Genomic DNA, 22,129 nt, shown 5'->3' on the forward strand with positions numbered 1-22,129 from the left:
CTCAAATATGTCTGTTCAGTAGGAATCTGGCTCTGCATGGGTACCTCATTTTTGCTTTCTACTTTTGGGCTGCCAAGTGAAGCACAGAGTAGCAACTCTGGAAAGAAGAACACAAGAGGGGGGGGGAAGAGGAGTGCACAGGTTCTTCTAACCCAGTGGTTCTCAAACTTTTTTCTCTGAGCCACACTTTAAGAACAAAAATTTACTAGCTCCACACCTATTTTTTTATAGCTAAGAAATACATTGGAAAACAGTAAGAAACAACACCTAGCATTGCTTGATTTATAACATTGAACACAACTACTTTATAATATGATCATGGGACACCCAGAAAGCATAAAACAATGCAGCTACATAAGAACACAAGTCATTCCCAAAATATAATTTTAAACTAGACGCTTACATATGTACCTTAAGTATGCTTACAAACTCAATGAGAGGTGTGAGCTTGCTTTTTCTCATTTATATTAGGTCTAATTTGAGATCAGCAAACTCTCATCTCCTCATCCAGACAAAGAAGCCTTTCTCTTTTCTGACCTTTCAGATTTGACAGATTTGAAAATCCCTGTTCACAACAGTATGTCGTGGAGAACTGTAGACTAGCAAAAGCTCTTGAAGAGAGTTGTAGATGTTGCTACTGCTTGTAGTATATTCAAAAAGATATATTTTTATACTATACTGGGCTATGCTATGCTACAGTGGTTTTCAACCAGTGTACAGTGGCACCCTGGGGTGCCTTGAATGATGGTCAGGGGTGCTGTGGGCAACATGGCCTCTGGCCCGCTTTCCTACCCTTCCTTCTCTAATGCCCTCTCGCATCTCTGCCTCCCAAAGTCTTGCACAGCTGTTTGTTGCAACAGCCTTGGCTACAAGCTCTGCAGGCGAATGGTGCCACTGGGGCTGGCCAGGGGATACTGGTTGCCAGGATCTGAGGCAGCCTCAGAATAAGCAAGCAAGTGGGTGAGGAAGCCCAGCCAGCCAGTCTGCTAGCCCTTGCTGTTGGGAATGGACAGATAAGGCCCAGGCCCCCAAGGGGCAGTGTGAGGAAGCACCTGTCTTTGGAGCGGGGGGGGGGGCAGCTCTAAGACTAGGGGCACTGGCTGCCTGGAGGGCTCTCCCAAGGAGAGGAGGCAGAAAGAACACTCCCGAAGGGAGAAGGTTCGAAAAAGGGTGAGAGGCTGTCAGCTCTGCAGGCAAGGGGTGATATAACTGGGCTCCTGAGCCCCACAGGGGTGCCGCAGAAAGAAGAGTTGGTCAAGGGAGCCATGAATTCAAAAAGATTGAAAACTTCTGATATACTATACTATACTATACTATACTATACTATACTATACTATACTATACTATACTATGGTACCTCGACTTACGAAGACGATCCATTCCGCAGCCGTCTTCATAAGTCGAAGTCTTTGGTTGTCGAAGCGGCGCTTCTGCGCATGCGCCGAACGCGCGCGCCGCTTTGCGCAGGCGCAGAACTTCCGGGGTTGTCAACTTCGGAAGTCGAAACCTTCAGAAGTCGAATTGTTCGGCTGTCAAGGTACCACTGTACCTATACCTATACTATACTGAAATGTTTAAATGTTTTTGTCCTTGAATCTCTCCCCACCCAACTTGTCATCCCCTACTGCTACATCCTTTGAGAACCACTGTTCTATCCCAATACTTGACAGAAGAGGACAAAATCTGCAAGCAAGTAGCCCCTCCTGAATGGAAAAAGCCTGCAAAAATTCCAGACTTCTATATTTCCATTTTTCAGTTGCAGCCCTAAACCCACTTACTTGGGAGAAACCACCACTGAACTCAAGGGAACCCACTTCTCATTAAATAGGACTGTGTTGTTAATCTTGTAACCTGTCATGGGTGTGGCTGTTAAGATCCTTTATGAAAATATTTGAAAGATACTCCCTCTAAATAGGGAAGCTATTCACTTTACAGGTTTTAAAAAAAGGAAAGCATGCAAAATGCATACAGTATCACTAAGAGATGAAAGGATTGGTTGTAAGAATGAAACAACAGTGTAAATAACATACATGATTTTTGTGGGCAGATTTGCATCAATGTTCAGGAAACATAGGAAGTAGTATCAATGGAAAACATGATGTAGTATTTATATCAGCCTTTTTCTTGCCAATTTAAAATCATTGATTTACATCAATCTAATCTGCAGGTGAGTCACCCTTGCTTTATTATAATTTCAGAAAACAATCAGTTTAAGTGTACACCAATGAATAATCCCTAATCTTGAAACAGTAGTGGCAGTCTGAGACTCCACTAGTCAACCATCTCAGCAAGCAGAATTATAAGAATGAGATTGAGGACATACGTCCATATAGGATTTAAGACTGGAAAAGATTTACCCCTTCCAGTGCCTATCACAGATTTCAAAGATTACAGGATTAATAATTCAAAATCAAATATTCTAAAGAAAACAAAGGCTCAGATTTACCTTTAAAAGCACCAGTGTAAACAAAATCATGGAACTGAAACATAAATACAAGGTAGCATCCTGGTACAGTATAAACCAAATATAAACCATTGTTTATATTTGTGCTAGCGATTTGTAACAAAACCAGCAATTCCCAGTGCTTAACTGCAGGCTACAGAATAATCAAAGCAGCACAAAGATACATAATCCACACCCAGTCTTAATCTTGTAGCAGCAACCCTGGCATTTTTCCAAGAGGCAGGTGGTATGCCATAGGCCAGGGCATGAAGACCAAACACACACACGCTAACCATTTGCTCCTCAAGTAGGAAAGAGTGAGGATTGCCCCCATTTGGAAAAGAGAGCTATCATGTTCCCAGAAACTGCCATTTTGACACCAGAATCCCACTTTCACTAGCCAGATGATTGCAAAACAATGTGTACAACCACTGTGCTTATATTTGGCATAATTCAGACTGAAGTCCTAAACACACTCCGCTGATATGAAGCCCCATTGAACTCAATAGGGATTACTTCTTAGCAGTCACAAACAGGACTGTCCTGTCATTCTACTTTTATCATTCAGATTGAGTAATTGGAACATACAAAGTCCATTATCATATAAGGAAAAGTCTTTATCTATAAAAATGAAGTTTGCATGGCTTCGTAACAGCAGACAATATAATCTGTTAAGAATTCTTAGTAACTTGATTGCTACCACTGCAATAAGAACTAGTTTCAGCAATGTATATCAGTAAGCAATTGTGTTTAATAACTGAAATGAAGATGGTAGAACATGACTTGCTTTTGAGTAAGAAAGCTACTGCAATATAGGAAAAACTGCCTCTTGCAGACTGCAGCCCAAGGACATCCCTCTTCAACAGCTGCTCTTTTGTAGAATTTATTCAATAGTATTTGGTAACCTCCCATTTAGACTTCTGCAATGTACTTAAGATTGCCGGAAGAAATATCAACAACCTCAGATATGCAGATGACACAACCTTGATGGCAGAAAGTGAGGAGGAATTAAAGAACCTTTTAATGAGGGTGAAAGAGGAGAGCGCAAAATATGGTCTGAAGCTCAACATCAAAAAAAACCAAGATCATGGCCACTGGTCCCATCACCTCCTGGCAAATAGAAGGGGAAGAAATGGAGGCAGTGAGAGATTTTACTTTCTTGGGTTCCTTGATCACTGCAGATGGTGACAGCAGTCACGAAATTAAAAGACGCCTGCTTCTTGGGAGAAAAGCAATGACAAACCTAGACAGCATCTTAAAAAGCAGAGACATCACCTTGCCGACAAAGGTCCGTATAGTTAAAGCTATGGTTTTCCCAATAGTGATGTATGGAAGTGAGAGCTGGACCATCAAGAAGGCTGATCGCCGAAGAATTGATGCTTTTGAATTATGGTGCTGGAGGAGACTCTTGAGAGTCCCATGGACTGCTAGAAGATCAAACCTATCCATTCTTAAGGAAATCAGCCCTGAGTGCTCCCTGGAAGGACAGATCGTGAAGCTGAGGCTCCAATACTTTGGCCACCTCATGAGAAGAGAAGAATCCTTGGAAAAGACCCTGATGTTGGGAAAGATTGAGGGCACTAGGAGAAGGGGACGACAGAGGACAAGATGGTTGGACAGTGTTCTCGAAGCTACGAACATGAGTTTGACCAAACTACGGGAGGCAGTGGAAGACAGGAGTGCCTGGCGTGCTATGGTCCATGGGGTCACGAAGAGTCGGACACGACTAAACGACTAAACAACAACAACAACAATGTACTGTATGAGGAGGATGGATAAAAATGGAGGGGTTTTCTTTGAATAGATTTTTTTAAAATGTAAATGATATTTTCCCTTCTATAATAAACAGGTTAAATAGGGAACAGATAAGTCTATGGCTATACTTAAGATGTAACCTATGTGAATGGGAAAAAAAACAATCTGATCATTTCTCAAACACGAATATTCACACACTACCTCTTCACCTGAGAAATATACAGTATACACTGCTGTCGTCTACCCAATAACAATCTTTCCTGCCCTTAGTTTGTGCTTATTACCTATTTTTGTGATGGTAGGCCTGGGCTAAGTGCAGGAAGGAGCAACACTGGAAAGAAGAATGGAAAACAGCATTGTGCAGTGTTCAGATTCTATTCCCACACTTCAGCTGCATCGCTTAAGGTTACAAAAAGATTGCTTTCTTCTTTTCTCTCTCTCTCTCTACACACACACACTTTTCCTGTCCTCCACTGGGCATAAGGGGTCATCCAAAAGGACAATCGAGGCAAACACAAGCCTGAAATCATACTACAATGGATCGAGACCAGATTTTCAATCTCATTCAATAATTCCCACAGTTGCACATTATCCACACATTCAAGCACATTGCCCAGAAAAGTAGTATACTCTTCTCCTCACAGAAAATCTGTTTCTAACCCAAAAGGCAAACGTTTGATCAGAGAAGTGATCCCAAATCAAAGGGAATTTCTTCCCTTTCCACATTTCTCTTTCTCAGACCTTTTTATGGCCCACTAGAGTTTATACACCACCACCTATACACACACACACTACTACTACTACTACTACTACTACTACTACTACTCCTGCTTGTGGTTCTTTGGATGTAAGCCAGTGCACCTCAGGAACTAAACATCAGCCCCAGAGCAAGCAGAAACCAGTTTCAGAATTGGCTAAACTTAGTATCGGCACACCTGACAAAGCAGTTCATGTCCCTGTTAACACTAAAATGCCTGCTTGCAAGACAAAGTATTTGTTAAGGCGTTTGGCAAAATGACAAATAATTTGTCAGCGCTCTATAAGTGCTTGTAAGTGTTTTTAAGTTCAAAACAGATATCAAATTTATAGCAAAGGCTGACTGGGGTGACAAAGAATGGGCATGAAAACTAGAAGCAGGCTACTCGCCAGGAACAACAGCCAAACAAAACTTTGCAGGACCATGGGCATTAAAACCTTAATCAATTGCTACTGGAAGCATTTTTACGAGCCTTCAAACAGAACTGAACTATTTCCAAACTTCAGTTGAAAGAGTCTGGATGCTGAAGCTTCCTACCAGGTAAACAGATTTCACATAGGCACAACCAACTCATTAAGTAACAACCGCCTTAGAAAATATTATAGGATTTTGAAGCTAAGAGTTCACCAATCATATGGCAACGCAACCAGTAGAGTTTAAGGTTTCATTACCATTTTATATTTTTAAAATTATCATTGTAAGTAGTGTATACTGACCTTTTCAGCAAAACCCACTTTTTCTAAAAATAGAACTACAATGAGCTTACTATGTACTTTAGAGACCAGATCTGTAAAATCATGTGAATATTAGAATTCCGTAAGAAGGGCTCTGGGCTGTACTACTTTTAATCATCATCATCATAATCTTATCATTTAATCCCTCTGAATTGAAGTGTCTTTAGAGGCATTTGTCCCACACTCCAGATAGAATGGACTGAGGAAAAAAGCAAATAGTTGAAATGACAGCTTATTGTGCAATGCAAACCAGTGAGCTTGTCGGGACACCAGAGGAACTGCTCCACCCAGCTCAGGCAAGCTTCCAAGGTCCTACTGCTTGGATCATGAGCATAAATTCTACAGGTGTGGGGAAACAGGAAGCTGGGAAAGTCACTCTCAAGGTGCACTGGATGGTGGCACAAGTTACAGTAGCTTTGCTAACTGGGCCTAGCAGGGAGGGTATCCCTAGGTGAGCATTTCCTCAGTCCGTACTTGCTACAAAACAGAGGAGGGTCATTTTCGGTGCAAGGACTATATTCCCACACAGGCAACCTTCTAGGTGCCACGTGCCAGGGCAGAGGAAAAGTGGGTGGAGCAATATATGTGACAATTATCTTTGTACAGCCTTCATTTTAGCCCCACGAAAGCTAGCAGTTTCTACAGTGGGGAAGGGTTTGGCAGCTGAATAGCCAAACCCCACAGAGAAAGGTGAAGAAACATGCAGGGCAGGCTATTTCTTCCTATTTTGTAACAAGACTCCTACCAGTTTAAAGCATTAGCTGAAGAACTTGTTCTGTTTTCCTAATCTCATAAGCAAAATCTGTGCTTTTTACTAAAATAAATAAATGTATGTATGTATGTATAGAGGTGCTCTCATTTTCCTATTCATATTGAAATATTGCCCCTCAATGAGGCCAAATTTATATTCACAAAATGTTTAGGGGTATGCGTAACCCCCCCCCCCCCCCGAAAAAAAGCACTGAGTAAAATATATACAATGATTTTGGATTCAGGCTTGTGGGTGTGGGGAGGTAAAGATATTTAAACAACAAAATACCTGAAGAAGAGTGGGTTCGGATATTTAATAATGTGTCAATTGGGCTGATTAGTGCTAATTTTATTTATTTTTATATGATTTAAAAACATTTATTAATGGCACCTTACTATGGTAAAATATACACAAATGTGACAGGTAAGTGTTGGAGATGGAGTGTTAAGGTTTGTTCAGATATGCAAAGACTTTGGAGATGAAGAGTTAGGGAGAATTAAGGAAATATCATAAAAAGTACTTAGCAGGAAAAGTAGACATTACAGATTTAGAATCTGAAAATTACACCCATCCCTGAAATTTCAGAATAGCATTAAAAAGGGATATGACACTGTAAATGACAATGGTTTCACATATATATCTATATATTAAAAAACTTACAGACTTACTGAATCTGTTCATAAACTTCTGGAATATTAACTTTAAGGACAAGATACAACCATATGTTTTCTATGCTGCAACAACATGCTGACTTTATTACTGCTTAGTTTATCATATGTACTTAGCAGCATATTTACTGCAGTAATTTTATATGTATTATTTTCTTTTGGTTATGGTTATGAAACACAATGAACAAAGCAAGCATTTTGAAACAGCAGGACTTCTTTGATAGATCATTTAGCTGGTTATTATAAGTGGAAAGATAGTATTACAGCTGGCAGAAAAGAGTTTTGTTAAGCAAATGCACAGTGTGTTTTACAGCCTGATCATATGCATGCTTACTCAGACAGCAATGCTTACCTCCAGGTAAGTAAGCATAGTACTGAAACCTAGAAGAAAGTTGTGGAGCTGCCAAAGTTTGTAGACCGAAATTTTACAGAAGATTATTTTTTCTTTTGAACAAAGACTTTTACACACACACACACACACACACACACACACACACACACACACGGAAGCAATTTTGAGGGACTTGAATGAAGTACATTAAAATCTGGTTTCATAAGAAAAACTGAATAAAGAACATAGCTCAAAATTACAGCTTTTCCAACCCCTGTGGACAGAGTTTCAATGATCTAGCTTAGAAAACTGCAACTGAAAAGTATACTATAACCAATGAAGCCACGCCACAAAAAGGGGTACACCTCTAAGACAGAATCAGAATTGGAGGGGGGGGTTGTAAATCACTAGATCCAATCTGCTGCTTGATGCAGGATATCACAGGACTCCTACTTCTGGAAAAGGGTAGAATTCCTTATTCAGTGTTGAAATAAAATGTTCAGACAAGAAACTCAAACAGTCAATGCTGACAAAACATTACACTTTTCCCACATTTTGAGTTATGTACCCAAAAATGCCGATGTAATATTTGAGCTTCAAATACAAATATATAATAAAGTAAATTTCAGATTAAATGCTCATGTAGTTATCAACCCACATTATTACACATAACTTCATTCCATCAGATAAAATTGGTATCTGTTTTGTAATATTGCTATCAGGATGGAACTGAACTTAACAGTAGCAGAAAGTAATGGCTGGCTACCGAGATCAACCATAATTTCTGCACCCTGGCCTTGCCATCTGACCTGACTTGGATTTAATGAAGTCACTGAAGACTGAACTGGACAATCATTTCAATGCTTAAAGTGCTAGCCCTGAATTAGCTGAAGAGGTATTTCAGATACCTGGACACCCAGGTGGCAAGGACAGTTTACCAAACCATACAAACAGAAGGAGCCAGAAGCAGAGAAAGTTACTACTTTGACATGGCATTTTTAAAAAAGCATTTTGCACAATAAAGCTTACACTAGTATATATAGTGGAAAGAGGTAGGAATTTGTGCATATCCCTCTATACATAAAAAGTAATGCATCACACAGTTGATACATGCAGATGCCCAATTTACGCAAGCGTTCTGCACCCACCCTCCTTTTTGTGAGGGAGAAAGACTACACACACACACACAAATTGCACATCACCAGCATCACATGTTACCTTTGTAAACACAGTGAGAAGAAAGCCATAGCTCAGTGGAAGAGCATATGCTTTGCATGTAAAAGGTCCCAGGTTCAAACCTAGTCTGTAGTTAAAAGGGTTGGAAAATATTCCCATCTGAAACCCTGGAAAACTACAGCCAGTGAGTGCAGACAATAATGAGGCAGATGGAGGGACGATCTGACTTGGTATAAAGCCCTATGCTCCTACAAGATTTCCAGACAGTGAAAACTCTATTTGTCCTCAGTTTCAGTTTAAGAAGGGTGGAAACGAAAAAAGTAGGGCTGTAATAATTTTTTCATTAATCAGATATAGAACACTGATTTTAAAAGTGTTCTCTATATTGGGTGACATTTTGCTATACAGGTTTACAACGCTTCGACTTCCGAAGTCAACAACCCTGGAAGTCTTTTCATCGCGCACGGTCGGCGCATGCGCAGAAGCGCAATAATCACGCTTCGCGCATGCGCACAAGCGGCGCTTCAATATCCGGAAACCTCGACTTACGAAGACGGATCCGCGGACAGTCGAGGTACCACTGTATAATAATAATAATAATAATAATAATAATAAATTAATAAATTTATATTTATACCCCGCCCTTCCCAGTCAAAACCGGGCTCAGGGCGGCTGACACCAGTAAAATTACAATAAGACATAAAGAAAAACAATTAGTTAAAATACAGGTTAAAATACAATTTACATTTAAAATTTTAAATGCAGCCTCATTTTTAAAAAGGCCCAAGTCAAAAACCATAAGGGAGGAAAACATAGGTTACTCAAATACTTTCTATTATTAAATCAAAAATTCACAATTAGATGGACTGGGTCAGTTATTTTAAAAATTATCATTAGATCTACCACAATACCACCACCAATAACAAAAATAAAATAAAAAAGCCACCAGTTTCAGCTGAAAGAGTGTGCTGCAAATCTGAACTATACCTAAATGTTATGGTTCTGCATGAAATTAGCAGGAGTAACACACAATTAAATCTGCTGTCCTCAAAGAGCTTTTTAAAAAATGTTTCCTCCCACTTCCACACCCACACCTTCACAGGGAAGGGCTGTAAGTGGCTCAGTGTTTGATCTCCTGAGAATTCCCTACACCTCTGCTCTCTTGCCATTTTTAGGCATTTGCATGTAGCAAGATGGCTAGCTATTACGCAACTTTTGGGAGAAAGGAAATTGTATTTTCTGTAGCAATACTTAGCTCCAAGAATTGCAAACACCTCATCATGCAGTGCCAGAAAAGAGAATGTTTTCAGTCCCCATTTTAGCAGAAAAACGAGAAATGCAAGAAAACACATTAGAGCCTGCCTGCCCTATGGTCCCTAGGATATCAATCTAACAACAGCTAAGTGCTTGACCGTGCACTTAAATTCCAGAGGTTTCCAAACAGACAAACCCAACATGTGCTACTGCTGGGTTGTGCCCAATTATGCATTTTGAGACTGGAATCCATCTAGCGAACTGATGTTAGAGACATCAACACAACAGAACTACAGCAAGAACACTTTCAATAACCTTTGGAAATGGGGGAGGGGGAAACTGCTGCATTGGCAATGATCCAGGAAGTGGCTACGAGTCTGACATGCAGTTAAAACTGCATTTTCAAGGGAAAAAAACAACAACCCAGAATTGCACAACTTTCCAGCATCTTTTTCTATAACTCTTTTTCAATTCAGAAAAAAAATATTATTTTAATATAGTAATTAGGTCAAAGTTATATTCCACATCAACCAAATTTGATACAAAACAGCCTGAGAACTGTTCTACCATATGTTAACTGGGGAGGGGGGGCACCAACTCAACACCCATGACAGCCTGCTTTTAAAAAAAATAAAAAATAAAGCCACTAGCACTACAAAAAAGAGGTTATGAAGTAAACTGTGTGGGTACCCTTTGAGGTGGTTTCTGTGAAAGAAGCCAGCCTGGCAGCTCCCACCTGCCAGTGTTTTCAGCCAATGTATGAAGTCAGATCTGTGATTGATAAGTGAGTCATTCGGACATCAGGAAATAGAAATCCCTGGGTTCCTAAAAAGCTTTTGTTTTCCCCTCCTCTTTAGAGCATGTTTCCTGCTTCTGTTTTATTTTCTAGTAGTCTTTGGAATCTCCCTAGTTTGCTCTTCCTTTTTTCCCTAGCAACTGGGATGCATCTTTCCTGTGGGGTGGTTCATCTGAGATCAGGTACCCACAAGATGTTATTTTCTGCAAATACTACTAAGCAATCAAGTGTGGGTGAATATTACAAAGAATGTCAAATGCAAAATGTGAAAACTCTGCAATGAGCCATGCCACCTGCTGTGCAGGAGGTGATGTCCAAGAACTCATTAAGAATTCACTACATAGCTAACTTACGGTAAAATTGTATACATATCTACTTCAGAAAGAAGCCTCTTTATGTTTAATGGAGTTAATGGGCACAGAATGGCAGCCTATGCTTGGGTTTAGGACTGGCATGAGGGGGAAACAGTGCTCATGTGCCTTTAACACCTCTATCTCCTCCTCAAGAGGTCCAGAGGGTGGCAAGACAAGAATGGGCCTTCTCTGCAGTGGCTCCCTGACTATGGAATGCTCTCCCCAGGGAAGTTCGCCTGGCGCCTTCATTATACACCTTTAGACAAAAACGTTCCTTTTTAACCAGGCCTTTGGTTGATCTTATTGACATCCAACACCCTTTCAGAATGTGGCGGGGGGGGGGGTTACTGGGTTATTGCTTTTGGTTTGATTTTATATGTTGTGGTCTTGTTGTGAACTGCCCTGAGACCTCCGAGTATAGGGTGGTGTATAAGTCGAATAAGTCATCATCATCATCTCCATAATCAGGACTTTGTGTTATGCCATGGCAGCCATTTTGTGTTATGCCACACCCCCATGGTAGCCATTTTCTAACTGGACCCCACAGCACTCGAAGCGTGCCCACTTGTCCAAAAACGTTGACAACCCCTGAGCTACTGTAATTATATATCCATCATAATGGGAGAATTCATCAGGCTTAACTTTTTTTACAAAATACAGGTGCAAAAGTTATTATTGTTATTTCAAGGTACCCTGAGTGCATTGTGAGCCTTGGATTTGGTCTTCAGCATGAGCACTGAATTGAGATCCCAGTCCTATTTCACACTCCTGGTTAAAGGTAAAGGGACCCTGATCATTAGGTCCAGTCGCGAACAACTCTGGGGTTGTGTCCTCATCTCGCTCTATAGGCTGAGGGAGCTGGCATTTGTCCGCAGACAGCTTCCTGGTCATGTGGCCAGCATGACTAAGCCACTTCTGGCGAACCAGAGCAGCAAACAGAAATGCCATTTACCTTCTCGCCAGAGCGGTACCTATTTATCTACTTGCACTTTGACGTGCTTTCAAGCTGTTAGGTTGGCAGGAGCAGGGACCGAGCAACGGGAGCTCACCCCGTTGTGGGGATTCGAACTGCCGACCTTCTGATCGGCAAGCCCTAGGCTCTGTGATTTAGACCACAGCGCCACCCACATCCCTCTGAACACTCCTGGTTAGCTTTCTTCATTTCTTCTGTCTAATTTTAGGTGGCAAAAGTTGTTTTGATATTGCTATTTTTAAACACTATGGAGCCGGAAAACCTTGCCAATCTACAATAACTCTACCAGCAGATCCTGATCTACTTTCTGCCCAGCCCACACATATACACACACACACAGTAGTGCTCCTCTCTTCTATTCAGTAAAAGTGCTCAAAGCTATCGCCATAAATGGAGGAGAGAGATAAAAGACTAGGAAGTGCTGTGGTCTAAAAAATGACAAAAGAGAACTAAGGTTTTTTTTTCAAAAGTGGCATCCTAGGGGAATTCCACTATGTCAAGCCAAGGAGCATACAGATAAGCATATAGGCAAGTAAGGTTTTAAAAACCCTTTAAGATCACAACTTATAACCCTCTCCCTAAAAATAGAATTGTGTATATACTATTCCCTGAGGCACAATGATGCCATCAGGGAAAGACTCCTACTGAGCAGCAACACTGCTGAGCTGCATGAAAGAAGCAGGAAAAATGAGGTATAACATTATTCCAGTGTGCTCAAGAATGCTGTTTCAAGCTTTAAACAGTGTTCAGTGCAATCCTATTTAGGTTTACAGGGAAGTAAGTACTACTGTGTTCAATGGGGCTTTCTTTCTAGTAAATGTGTTTAGGACTGCAGCCTTCATTTGTTTGATGTATTATTCATTTAAGGCTATGGCCTCAATCCAGAGAAATGGGCAAGTAGCCAGGGCACCAAACATCTTGCAAAGTACCGGTAAGTGCCTGGTCATACACACAAAAACCGTTTTAAGAAGCAACCAATGGCATCTTATGCTTGTTATGTGGTTACATGATGTGGTCATCCTCTCAAAGAGGCAATAAGCTTTTTTGTACCATAAAGTATCAGTCCCTCACATAAAAAACCCATCTCAGTACATGGATTGCATGTACATTATCACAACATGTGCATGTATTATCCCCAGTTGGGCTTTGTTACAAAGTTCTCCAGAAACCTATTCCAATTTTGAATTCTATCACAAAGTCCACACGTCTAGTAAGCACACAACAATTCCAGCAGACAACATTTTTGCACACTGCAATTCCAGCAGACGACCTTTGTAAAAAGTAGTATGAAAGTTGTTAAAGATTAAAGAGGAAATTGACAATGGCCATTTACCATACGCACCACATATGAGTACATGGGTTAGTGGGATGCACATATACATATGGAATTATTGCCAATATCATAAAAAATAAGGCACCATCATTAAGCAAAATCATATTCTTTAGCTACGGAGACTATTAAGAAGCTGTCAAAAGATCAGTCAGTGGCAGTGTTACAACACTGTGTGTCACATGTTGCTAGATTTAATGCACAGAGTAATTTAGTTTAGCTCTGATTAAAGCTTAGGCTACTTGCACACTATCTGAAATCAAAAGATGATTTCAGATAATAGCTACTGAGTCCCTGAACCCTAACACTTCAGTCACAAATAATTCCCAAAGTTTTAAAAACAAACAGTCAATGAGATTTTCTTCTATCATGCACCCTTAAGTAAACATCTGGAAAGCACTGCCCTGTCTGAGGTTTCCTGACGAAATGGTTAAATTCTCATTAACTCAGCTTAGTAAAATGTTGCAGTGCAGTGTTTTCAGAGGTCAACACAGATCAGGAATGCAGGAACCAAACAAATTTGACACTAGCAACATGATACTTGCTCTCACAGATAGTATCATAAGCTTACAACCCTCCTGGCTCAGAATTCCTTATTCATGTGCCCAAAAGAATTCAACAGAGGCAGGAGGGACAAAGCAACAAGACAAGGTGAGAGGTGCAGATAAGAAGTTTGTTAAATTGTTTCTCTTTGCCTTTTTCAGGTTTTTAAAGTCACACATTAATATAAATTGCCTTCCGAAAGAGAATGAAACAGAACAGATGCCACCAGAACCTGCAAAAACATAATCCCGGTCAGCAGCACAGCATACTGAAAGAAGTGTGTAAATCCTTATCCAATTTCATTCAGAATAGTTTCCGTAAAACTACCACAACATCAAGACAAGTTATCAGCAGACTCCACTAGAACAAAACCTACTGGGTCATGTATCTCAAGTTGTCATGGAGTAGATGGATATACAACAGAAGATAACCTTACCAAGTGTCTGCACCAACCCTCCCAGATTGGCCTCTCCTGAAACCCGTTCCCCTCTAACCTTGTACTAAAGAGGAAGATTCTGCTGTATTTCCCACTTTCTCCTGTGCCAAGGAGCTCCTGATCCTTGCCCCTGGAAACCTAAATCAATTTATCTAACAACATTGCCAGGCAGCTGTGACAGTCCAAGAGGGAACTCAACCCTGCCAGCTCGTACATAGGCATCTGCACTCTCACCAGGAAGAGCAACCTGAAGCATGGCAGCAAAACTTTTATTGAGTGCCTGGCATGAAATGGTCCTGCTAACTAAGTTATCAAAATTCACTGGGTATTTTAGGTCTGCATCATGTATCACCAAGTAATTAATAAAATGAATCACACAAGTATACGTTTTCATAAGTCAATGGCAACCACCATAGTTAAAAAACAAACAAAAACCTTTGTCAAACTGTGGGGTAACACCTGTGTCTGCCTAAAAAGATATTTCAGCAGACCTATCTCTGCACATACACTTTAGATATGGATACTTGTTTTGAAATGTTGCTTAGTGATATTCTAGATTGTTGTTTGATATTGTTTTATGTACACCGCTTGTGAAATTTCTCAATTAAGCTGAATATATATAGTCTTCTAAGTCCTAATAAATACATTTGGGAGTTTCAGTTAAAACTAAATACATTTGTGAGGTTTAATTTACAATTTAAAATTTTGTTCATTTCATTGTTGCAAGTTGTTTTGAAACCCACCTGGTGAAAAGAGGGGTATATTTTGTTTATTAAAAATAAACAAACAAATTTGTCAAAATCAACAGGGGTGGGAGGAGAAAGTAACAAACTAGCATCCCAGCTTCTTGTCCCAGCAAGACTCGAAGTAAATATTTGTCTCTGCTCCACCAATAATCCACTCAAAAGGAAGGAGAAGAGAAGTGTTTTCCCACATCCCTAGAAATTCACAGCTGGGAAGAAAAACCTCAATGGAATGCAACAATATCAAAGTAAACACATAATTCTTACAAAATAAGTTGTTAGCTCATCTAGCTCAGTTTGGTCTGCTCCGACTGCCAGCAGCTCTCCAGGATATCCTCCCAGCCCACCTAGAAATGCCACTGGGGATTTAACTGGGACCTTCTGAATACAAAACAGATGCACTGAGTTACAGCCCTTCAGCTGGGTAGGTAAGCACTGTCTCCAAATTCCTACTTCAAACATTCTTCGCTACTTCTGATAAGGGAGATGCTTTTTCTGCACCTAAAGCAGCTGAGACAAACATGGTGCCCTCCAGTTGTTTTGGACAACTCTCATCAGCACTAGGCAGCACAGCTGTATGGTGCCAGGGCATATAGAAGCATGATGGGCATGCTACCAGGGGCTGATGAGAGTTGGTTGTCTGAAACATTTGGAGAACGTTGGAGAGGTGTCTTAAAGGAACATACAAAACCTAAGGGGAGTTATAGAAAAGGGCTGAGCACCACCAATCCATTCTTTATGCCTCCTTCAGATATCCACCTCACACTTGGCTCTATCCTCCTAGCCTGCAATCAATTTTTTGATGAGAACCATGCATCTCATGGTTGAACAACAGAACAGTTGAACAACAGAACAGTCACCACTGATTCACCCAAAAGCAAAAATAAAAGTATTATTTCCTCATTTCCAGTGTGTAGACATTTTTACAAAACCCTCCCCACTGAGTCTCTATTGCAGGAACCCACTCTTAAGATACAGGCAAAGGGCTCTTAATATCAAGTCACTTGCAAAGGGCTCTTAACCCCTATTACTATAGCATGATAAAGGTAAAGGGACCCCTGACCATTAGGTCTAGTCATGGATGACTCTGGGGTTGCAGCGCTCATCTTGCGTTATTGGCCGAGGGATCCGGCGTACAGCTTCCGGGTCATGTGGCCAGCATGACTAACCTGCTTCTGGTGAACCAGAGCAGCGCACAGTGACGCAGTTTACCTTCCCGCCGGAGCGGTACCTATTTATCTACTTGCACTTTGATGTGCTTTCGAACTGCTAGGTTGGCAACCCTAAGAATCTTATTGGGGGGGAAATTCCCTCAGGTTTGTATCTTTCTGCGAAAGTCTATCAACTATGCACAAATCACTACATTAAAAACATTAATAATCAGGTCCTGAATGTTCCAATCACATCATCATTCCAGTTCATCTTCATAGAAACAGGCTGCCTTTTCATAATATTCCTTTAAAGTTGGCTCTTCAACAAGGTGACAAAAAAGTGCTTAGTAAAATTAACCACATAGCTCCCAAAGGACCCAGAGGGGACAACTTCCCAGGCACAAGGAGTCTCCTGCACTCTGGAAATGCTTTGTGAGCAATGAGAAATCCATTCTCTATTATAAACTTGTGTTAGTTGGAAATCAATCAAGCATTGAGGGTATCTTTTTTATTATACAATCCAGGGTAGCTTTAACCTTTATAAAGTTTAGCTTCTGGGTAAATGTTAAGTATTCTGATTTCATTCTGAAATCATAAAAGAAACCCTAACAAATTAACATTTACGAAGTACTTCACAATTTTCAGTGTATTTTCTATTTATTATTTCATATTTGTCAACAATACCATAAGTGATGTATTGAAACATATTATTGTGCACCATCAGATCCTTGTTATGAAAACACTCACACACGAATGTAGTACAATAAAAACTAGAAGAACATACAAGTTTTGATGTTCTCTGCTCAAGTTAAGAGTTCATTACTGTGTTTACCCCATGGTGGCAGAAACCATATGCTTGCTTATACAGAAACCCCTCAGATTTAGCAACTGCAGCAGGATTGTTCTCTGTTTCCATATGCTCAGTATCTGTTCAATTAAAAAAAAAAAAACTTCGCCAAGGTTAAGAGACAAACATTGCTTTGTGTAATATGGGCAGGATTCCTGTACAACAAAAAAGCATATAACAGCAATCTAATGCATACTTAGCAAAGAATATGTGAGACTTGCTTCTGGGTAAAGATGCATCAAACAGGGTTATATTTAATCAGTAAGAGGATGAACCCTTTTCAAATTAAGGGTAGTCACATTGCAGCAATCACGTCACTTGCATTCATTCATTCATTCATTCATGACAAAGGTGGGTTTAAACACAAATTCTAGTACAATGCAATTTGAGGCATTGTTGAAAGCAAGATCACTTTTAAAATAAATTGGGCAACCTTATTTTAACCCATTAGCATTTCCGAGCACAATTCAAAGTGTTGGTGCTGACTTTTAAAGCCCTAAACGGCCTCGGGCCTGTATACCTGAAGGAGCGTCTACACCCCCATCATTCAGACCAGACACTGAGGTCCAGTGCCAAGGGCCTTCTGGCGGTTCCCTCACTAAAGAAGTGAGGTTACAGGGAACCAGGCAGAGGGCCTTCTCGGTAGTGGCGCTTGCCCTGTGGAACGCCCTCCCATCAGATGTCAAGGCAATAAGCAACTATCTTACTTTTAAAGGACATCTGAAGGCAGTCCTGTTTAGGGAAGTTTTTAATGTTTAATGCTGTATTGTGTTTTTAATACAGTATTTGGTTGGCAGCTACCCAGAGTGGCTGGGGAAACCCAGCCAGATGGGCGGGGTATAAATATTAAATTATTATTATAAAAATATTAGCAAGAAAGCAATTTTAAACAATATAACTCCCCTGGATTCGTATCAAAAATTTGAGGAACATCAAGCAAGCCCAAGTGATTTACATAATTTAAACTACAATCAACAAACATTAGTTACATCATCCCACCACTTTAAAAAGACAACAGAAGGATCTCTATTTCCTAATGCATGGCAGAGAGACATACCAGTTATATTTATTTAAAGACACAAGCAGTTATCTCTAGGACAATCAGGCAGAGATAGAAGGGCAGCAGCAATAAAGGGTATCACACTACTACTGCAGGGACTAGCTATATAGAGCATTTAGTGATGTTGGCCCATTAGAAAAACTCCAATACAAATGTTGGATATATAGACTGAACTTCAGCCTTTTTAGATTTGGCACCCCCTATTAACCCCAACCTGCAATGTGGGACTGAATCATTTCCCTTCCCCTAGGCTTAGTTGGGTGGAAACTCTTACGCATTTCTTCTGCCAAGTGAAATGCTTTTATTCTCCCAAGCATTTGGGGGTAAATTAATTGTTAAAGCTTTATATTTTCTCATCCTGCTATTTTTTAATTGATTGGGGTTTTTTTAATGATTGTTTTTAATTAATATATCATTTAACATTATTTCACATTTTGTAACATGTTGGCTATTGCCCTGGGATCACCATATGAAGGGCTATCTACAAATCAGGTAAATAAAAGAATGACTATTTCTCCATATCCCTTTGTTCTTAACTCTTTCCACCAATCCCACTTTTTTCTTTTATTATTTATTATAAAATTGGGGAGGTATAGTGCTGCTGTTGGGAGCCAGAACAGATTGCTGTACAATCCAAACAACTTAAAACGATGATATAAGCAACCCAGAGGTCCTTGATTCTAATAAGCATCATTCTTTTTTTTTCAAATCTAGTCCACATTAAGAAGATATATTGCTCTGAGCTACTTGCAATACTCAGCACCCCTCTTCCCACACTCGACTTGCTTTAACTTGTGCTACTAATTAACAATTGCATATGTAAACAAGCACATGCCCTAAGTAAACCCACTTCCCACGAAGACAGCTGACCAGGCAAAAGACCCACCCCAAGACTTCTTTTTCACCTGCCTGCCAGAAAAGCATAACGATTGAAAACATCAACGACCTGGTCCTGAAACAAATGTTGGTCTTATTCAAGTTCAGCTGACTTTCTCTGAAAAGATCCATAGGTAGCTGCCAGTCTGAACAGCTGACCCTTAACAACTCCATTCATATCAAGTTACACAATCCAAGTAACAGAGTGAAAGTTGTCAATTACCAGCCGGAGGAGGAGGTGGGGAGATGGGGCACCCACCACACAGGAACCTACGCCTAGCAAAGTTTTGGCTGGCAAGGGAAGGGGGTACATTGTTTTCTTCCCACCCTCTCTCCTCACTTAGGCACGCCGACTTCTGCCGGGGGTCCCGGTTGAGAATCCTCCGCTGCTTTGCATAGCGCTACGAAAAGGGAGGAGGCGCAGCCAGCTCCAAGTGCGTGAACTGGACTGCAGGACAGCAGAGTCAGCCTTCCTAACATCTCCACTCTTTTTCCGCTTACCAGACGGAGGGAAAACACGGGGAGATGAGGGGAGGGGAGGGGGGGGCGCCGCAAAGCGGCAGTTCCGCCTGCGCGAGTCCCTTTGCAAGGAAGAGGGGCGGACGAGTGGAAGCGGGGAGGAAAGAGCAGTCGGGGCCAAGGACTGCATTGACACCCAGGCTATAAAGGCCGATAAAGTTGCTGCCGGGAGCGAGTCAGCAGGAGGCAGGAAAACATTAGCGACAGCCGCAAGCAGGCCTCGCAGTATCCCCTGCCTCTTGTCAGACTCTCACCCTCCTCCCCTTCCTGCCTTCAGGCTTGCAACAATCCCAGGCACGCTTGCCACAGGAGCAAGCTCCACTGGCAGACCACCGCAAGGGTCACACTGCGAATCTGAAAGCCGAAATGCCCGTTCAGCAACACGGGAAGGCCAGCTTCCGAGCAGCTATGCCTAGGACCCCGCGAAAAGGCGGCAAAGTTTATTATACGCACGTTTGTACTTGGCCTAGGCTGAACACAGAGCACAGGATTGCAATGCAAGGCCGCTAGCCCATAGGCGGAGAGAAGAGGGAAAAGCAACACTTCTTTAGCCTAGCATGGAGCTGAGATTCTCTTAGGAGCTGCCTCCCGGCGATCACAACGGCATACTTCCGAGGAAAGCATGCCCAGGGTGGCACAATAAAGCCGCCATCCAAGCAGACCCAGGAAGCAAGCTGACATCCCCGTGAACGTGCACAAACGGAAGCCGTTTACCCATCAGCAAAGCCTACATCCAAGCAGGCCTTGCTCCCAAGGAAGTGTGCTTTAGGATGGCGGCCTCCGATATAAGGGGTTTACCCCCCCCCCAGGTGCCCAAGGTTGCAAAACCCTAACCCCACTCGCCAGGGAGTAAGGAGGCGCGTTTTAGCACGGCAGCTTCTACATTGGGGGGGGGGGTGACTTCCAGGTTAAGGGCCTCTGGCTGCAACCCTACTTACCCCAGGAAATCAACCCCACGACATTTTCTCCCTGCTTCTAGAACGGCTGCCTCTCAGCTCAGTGGGCCTTCACCTCTCCTTTCTCGCAAGAGGTTAAATGCCTACGGGACTGCAAGCTCAGCCGGCTGCCATCCTAACAAAACCCCTGTGTGCACGCAGGAAATGACAACAAACGGCGTTTTCTCTTTGTTTCAGCCTGGCCACCTGAGCTCCGTGGGCCTTACCCCCAGGTGGACTGAGTGCCCGCAGGGTCGCAGGCTTCAGCATGAGGCGACTTACTATCCTAACCATGCTACAAACCCTATCAGCATTTTCTCCCTTGCTTTGGCTCGGGTGGGCCTTATCCCCACCCAACCCACCCCTGATGGGGTGCGAGTGGTGGTCAAGCGCCCACCGGGCTGCAGGCTCCAGCAGCTCCTCAAGCAGCGCAAGGAAGTCAGCACCGCCGGATCACCCAGCGTTTCCTCCCCGCAGCGCCTGGGCTTGCTCTCGAGTAGCCCCGGCTTAGGGTCGCATTGTTGAAGGCTTTGCACCGCACAAATAACAACAAGGATAAGGAAGGCCACTCACCAGGGAGAAGAGGTTGGAGTGACAGTCCTCCAGGCTCGCCCCGTTCGCCACAGCAGTCATGATCCTCCTCGGCGAGCCCGGCCTCCAGAGCGGGGCATGTCTGAGGAGGAGGAAGGAGGAGGGGAGGGCGGAGGAGGAGGAGGAGGGGGGTCTCAGGAAGGCCGAGGTGGGCGGGCCCGGCCGGCCGGTGGAGACGAGGGGGGGCGCCGCCGCCGCCGCTCTCTTTTCAAGGCCTCCCCCCCTCCCTCCGCGCTTCTTCCGAGGAGAGACGGAGGAAGGAGGAGAGACGCCGCTCAGCCGCCTCGCCCACCCCGGCCACACAGCGCGGGCGAGGCCGGGCTCTCTCGCTCGCCTTCCTTCTCCCCTGCGCCCGCCCGCTTCGCCAGGCAGAAAAACAAAACACACACGCACAAAAAAGAAGAAAAACGAGGAAGATCGGCGCGGGCGGCGACCGCAAGCGGAGAACGGCGGCGGCGGCGGAGGGTGTGACGAGATTTGAGGAGGAGGCGGCGGCGACGCCGGGTGGGTCCTCCTTCTTCACGGGCGGAGGAGGAGGGCGGAGGAGGACGGGGCCTCCCGCTTCTTTCTCGTTCCCTCACACACACACACGCCCCGGCTTCTCGTCGTCGTCGCAGTCGTCACCGGGATATTAGTCGAAGCGCGGTCTCGCTCGTGCGCGCGACCGACCAGTCTCCCTCCTCCTTTTTCGCCCCCCCTCTCTCTTTTTTCCCCTCTCTCCTCCTCCTCTTCCTTTTCTTCTTCTCCTCAGCGGCGGCGGCGGCGGGGAGCTTTCCCCCCTCCTCCCTCAGCGCCGCCTCAAACGTACATATAGATATGTTCACACACTCACACACGCTCACATACAGCCCTCTCGCCTCAGCTCTGGGCTCTGACAGCAATGGCGGCCGCCAGGAGCACCGCGCCTAGCCATTGGCCCAGCGCGGCCCACGTGGGGCAGGCCTCCCGGCTGGATGGGAAAAGGAGAAAAAAAGAGGAGGGAGGGAGGGGGAATGAGAAGAGCGGCGGCGGCTCCTCTCGCTCAGGCGCGCCCGCGCGCTGTTACGAAGCGCTCGCCTTCAGCTCGGCCGCCGCTAGGGGCGCTGCGGAGCTGGAGTGACTAGAGAG

At 43.1% G+C, this 22,129-nt stretch overlaps 1 protein-coding gene across 1 annotated transcript in view; it reads right to left on the reverse strand.

Moving 5' to 3' along the window:
* Nucleotides 1-21,904, reverse strand: part of MED13L (mediator complex subunit 13L) — a 171,624-nt gene extending 149,720 nt beyond the window's left edge. Inside the window, exon 1 of the mRNA XM_035098346.2 lies at nucleotides 21,005-21,904. Coding sequence (XP_034954237.2) covers nucleotides 21,005-21,064 — 60 coding nt within the window. The 5' untranslated portion in view covers nucleotides 21,065-21,904. The remainder of the gene's footprint in view (nucleotides 1-21,004) is intronic.
* Between the last annotated feature and the right edge of the window lie 225 nt (nucleotides 21,905-22,129).

The sequence above is a fragment of the Zootoca vivipara genome, chromosome 17, assembly GCF_963506605.1.
Source record: "Zootoca vivipara chromosome 17, rZooViv1.1, whole genome shotgun sequence".
NCBI lineage: Eukaryota > Metazoa > Chordata > Lepidosauria > Squamata > Lacertidae > Zootoca > Zootoca vivipara.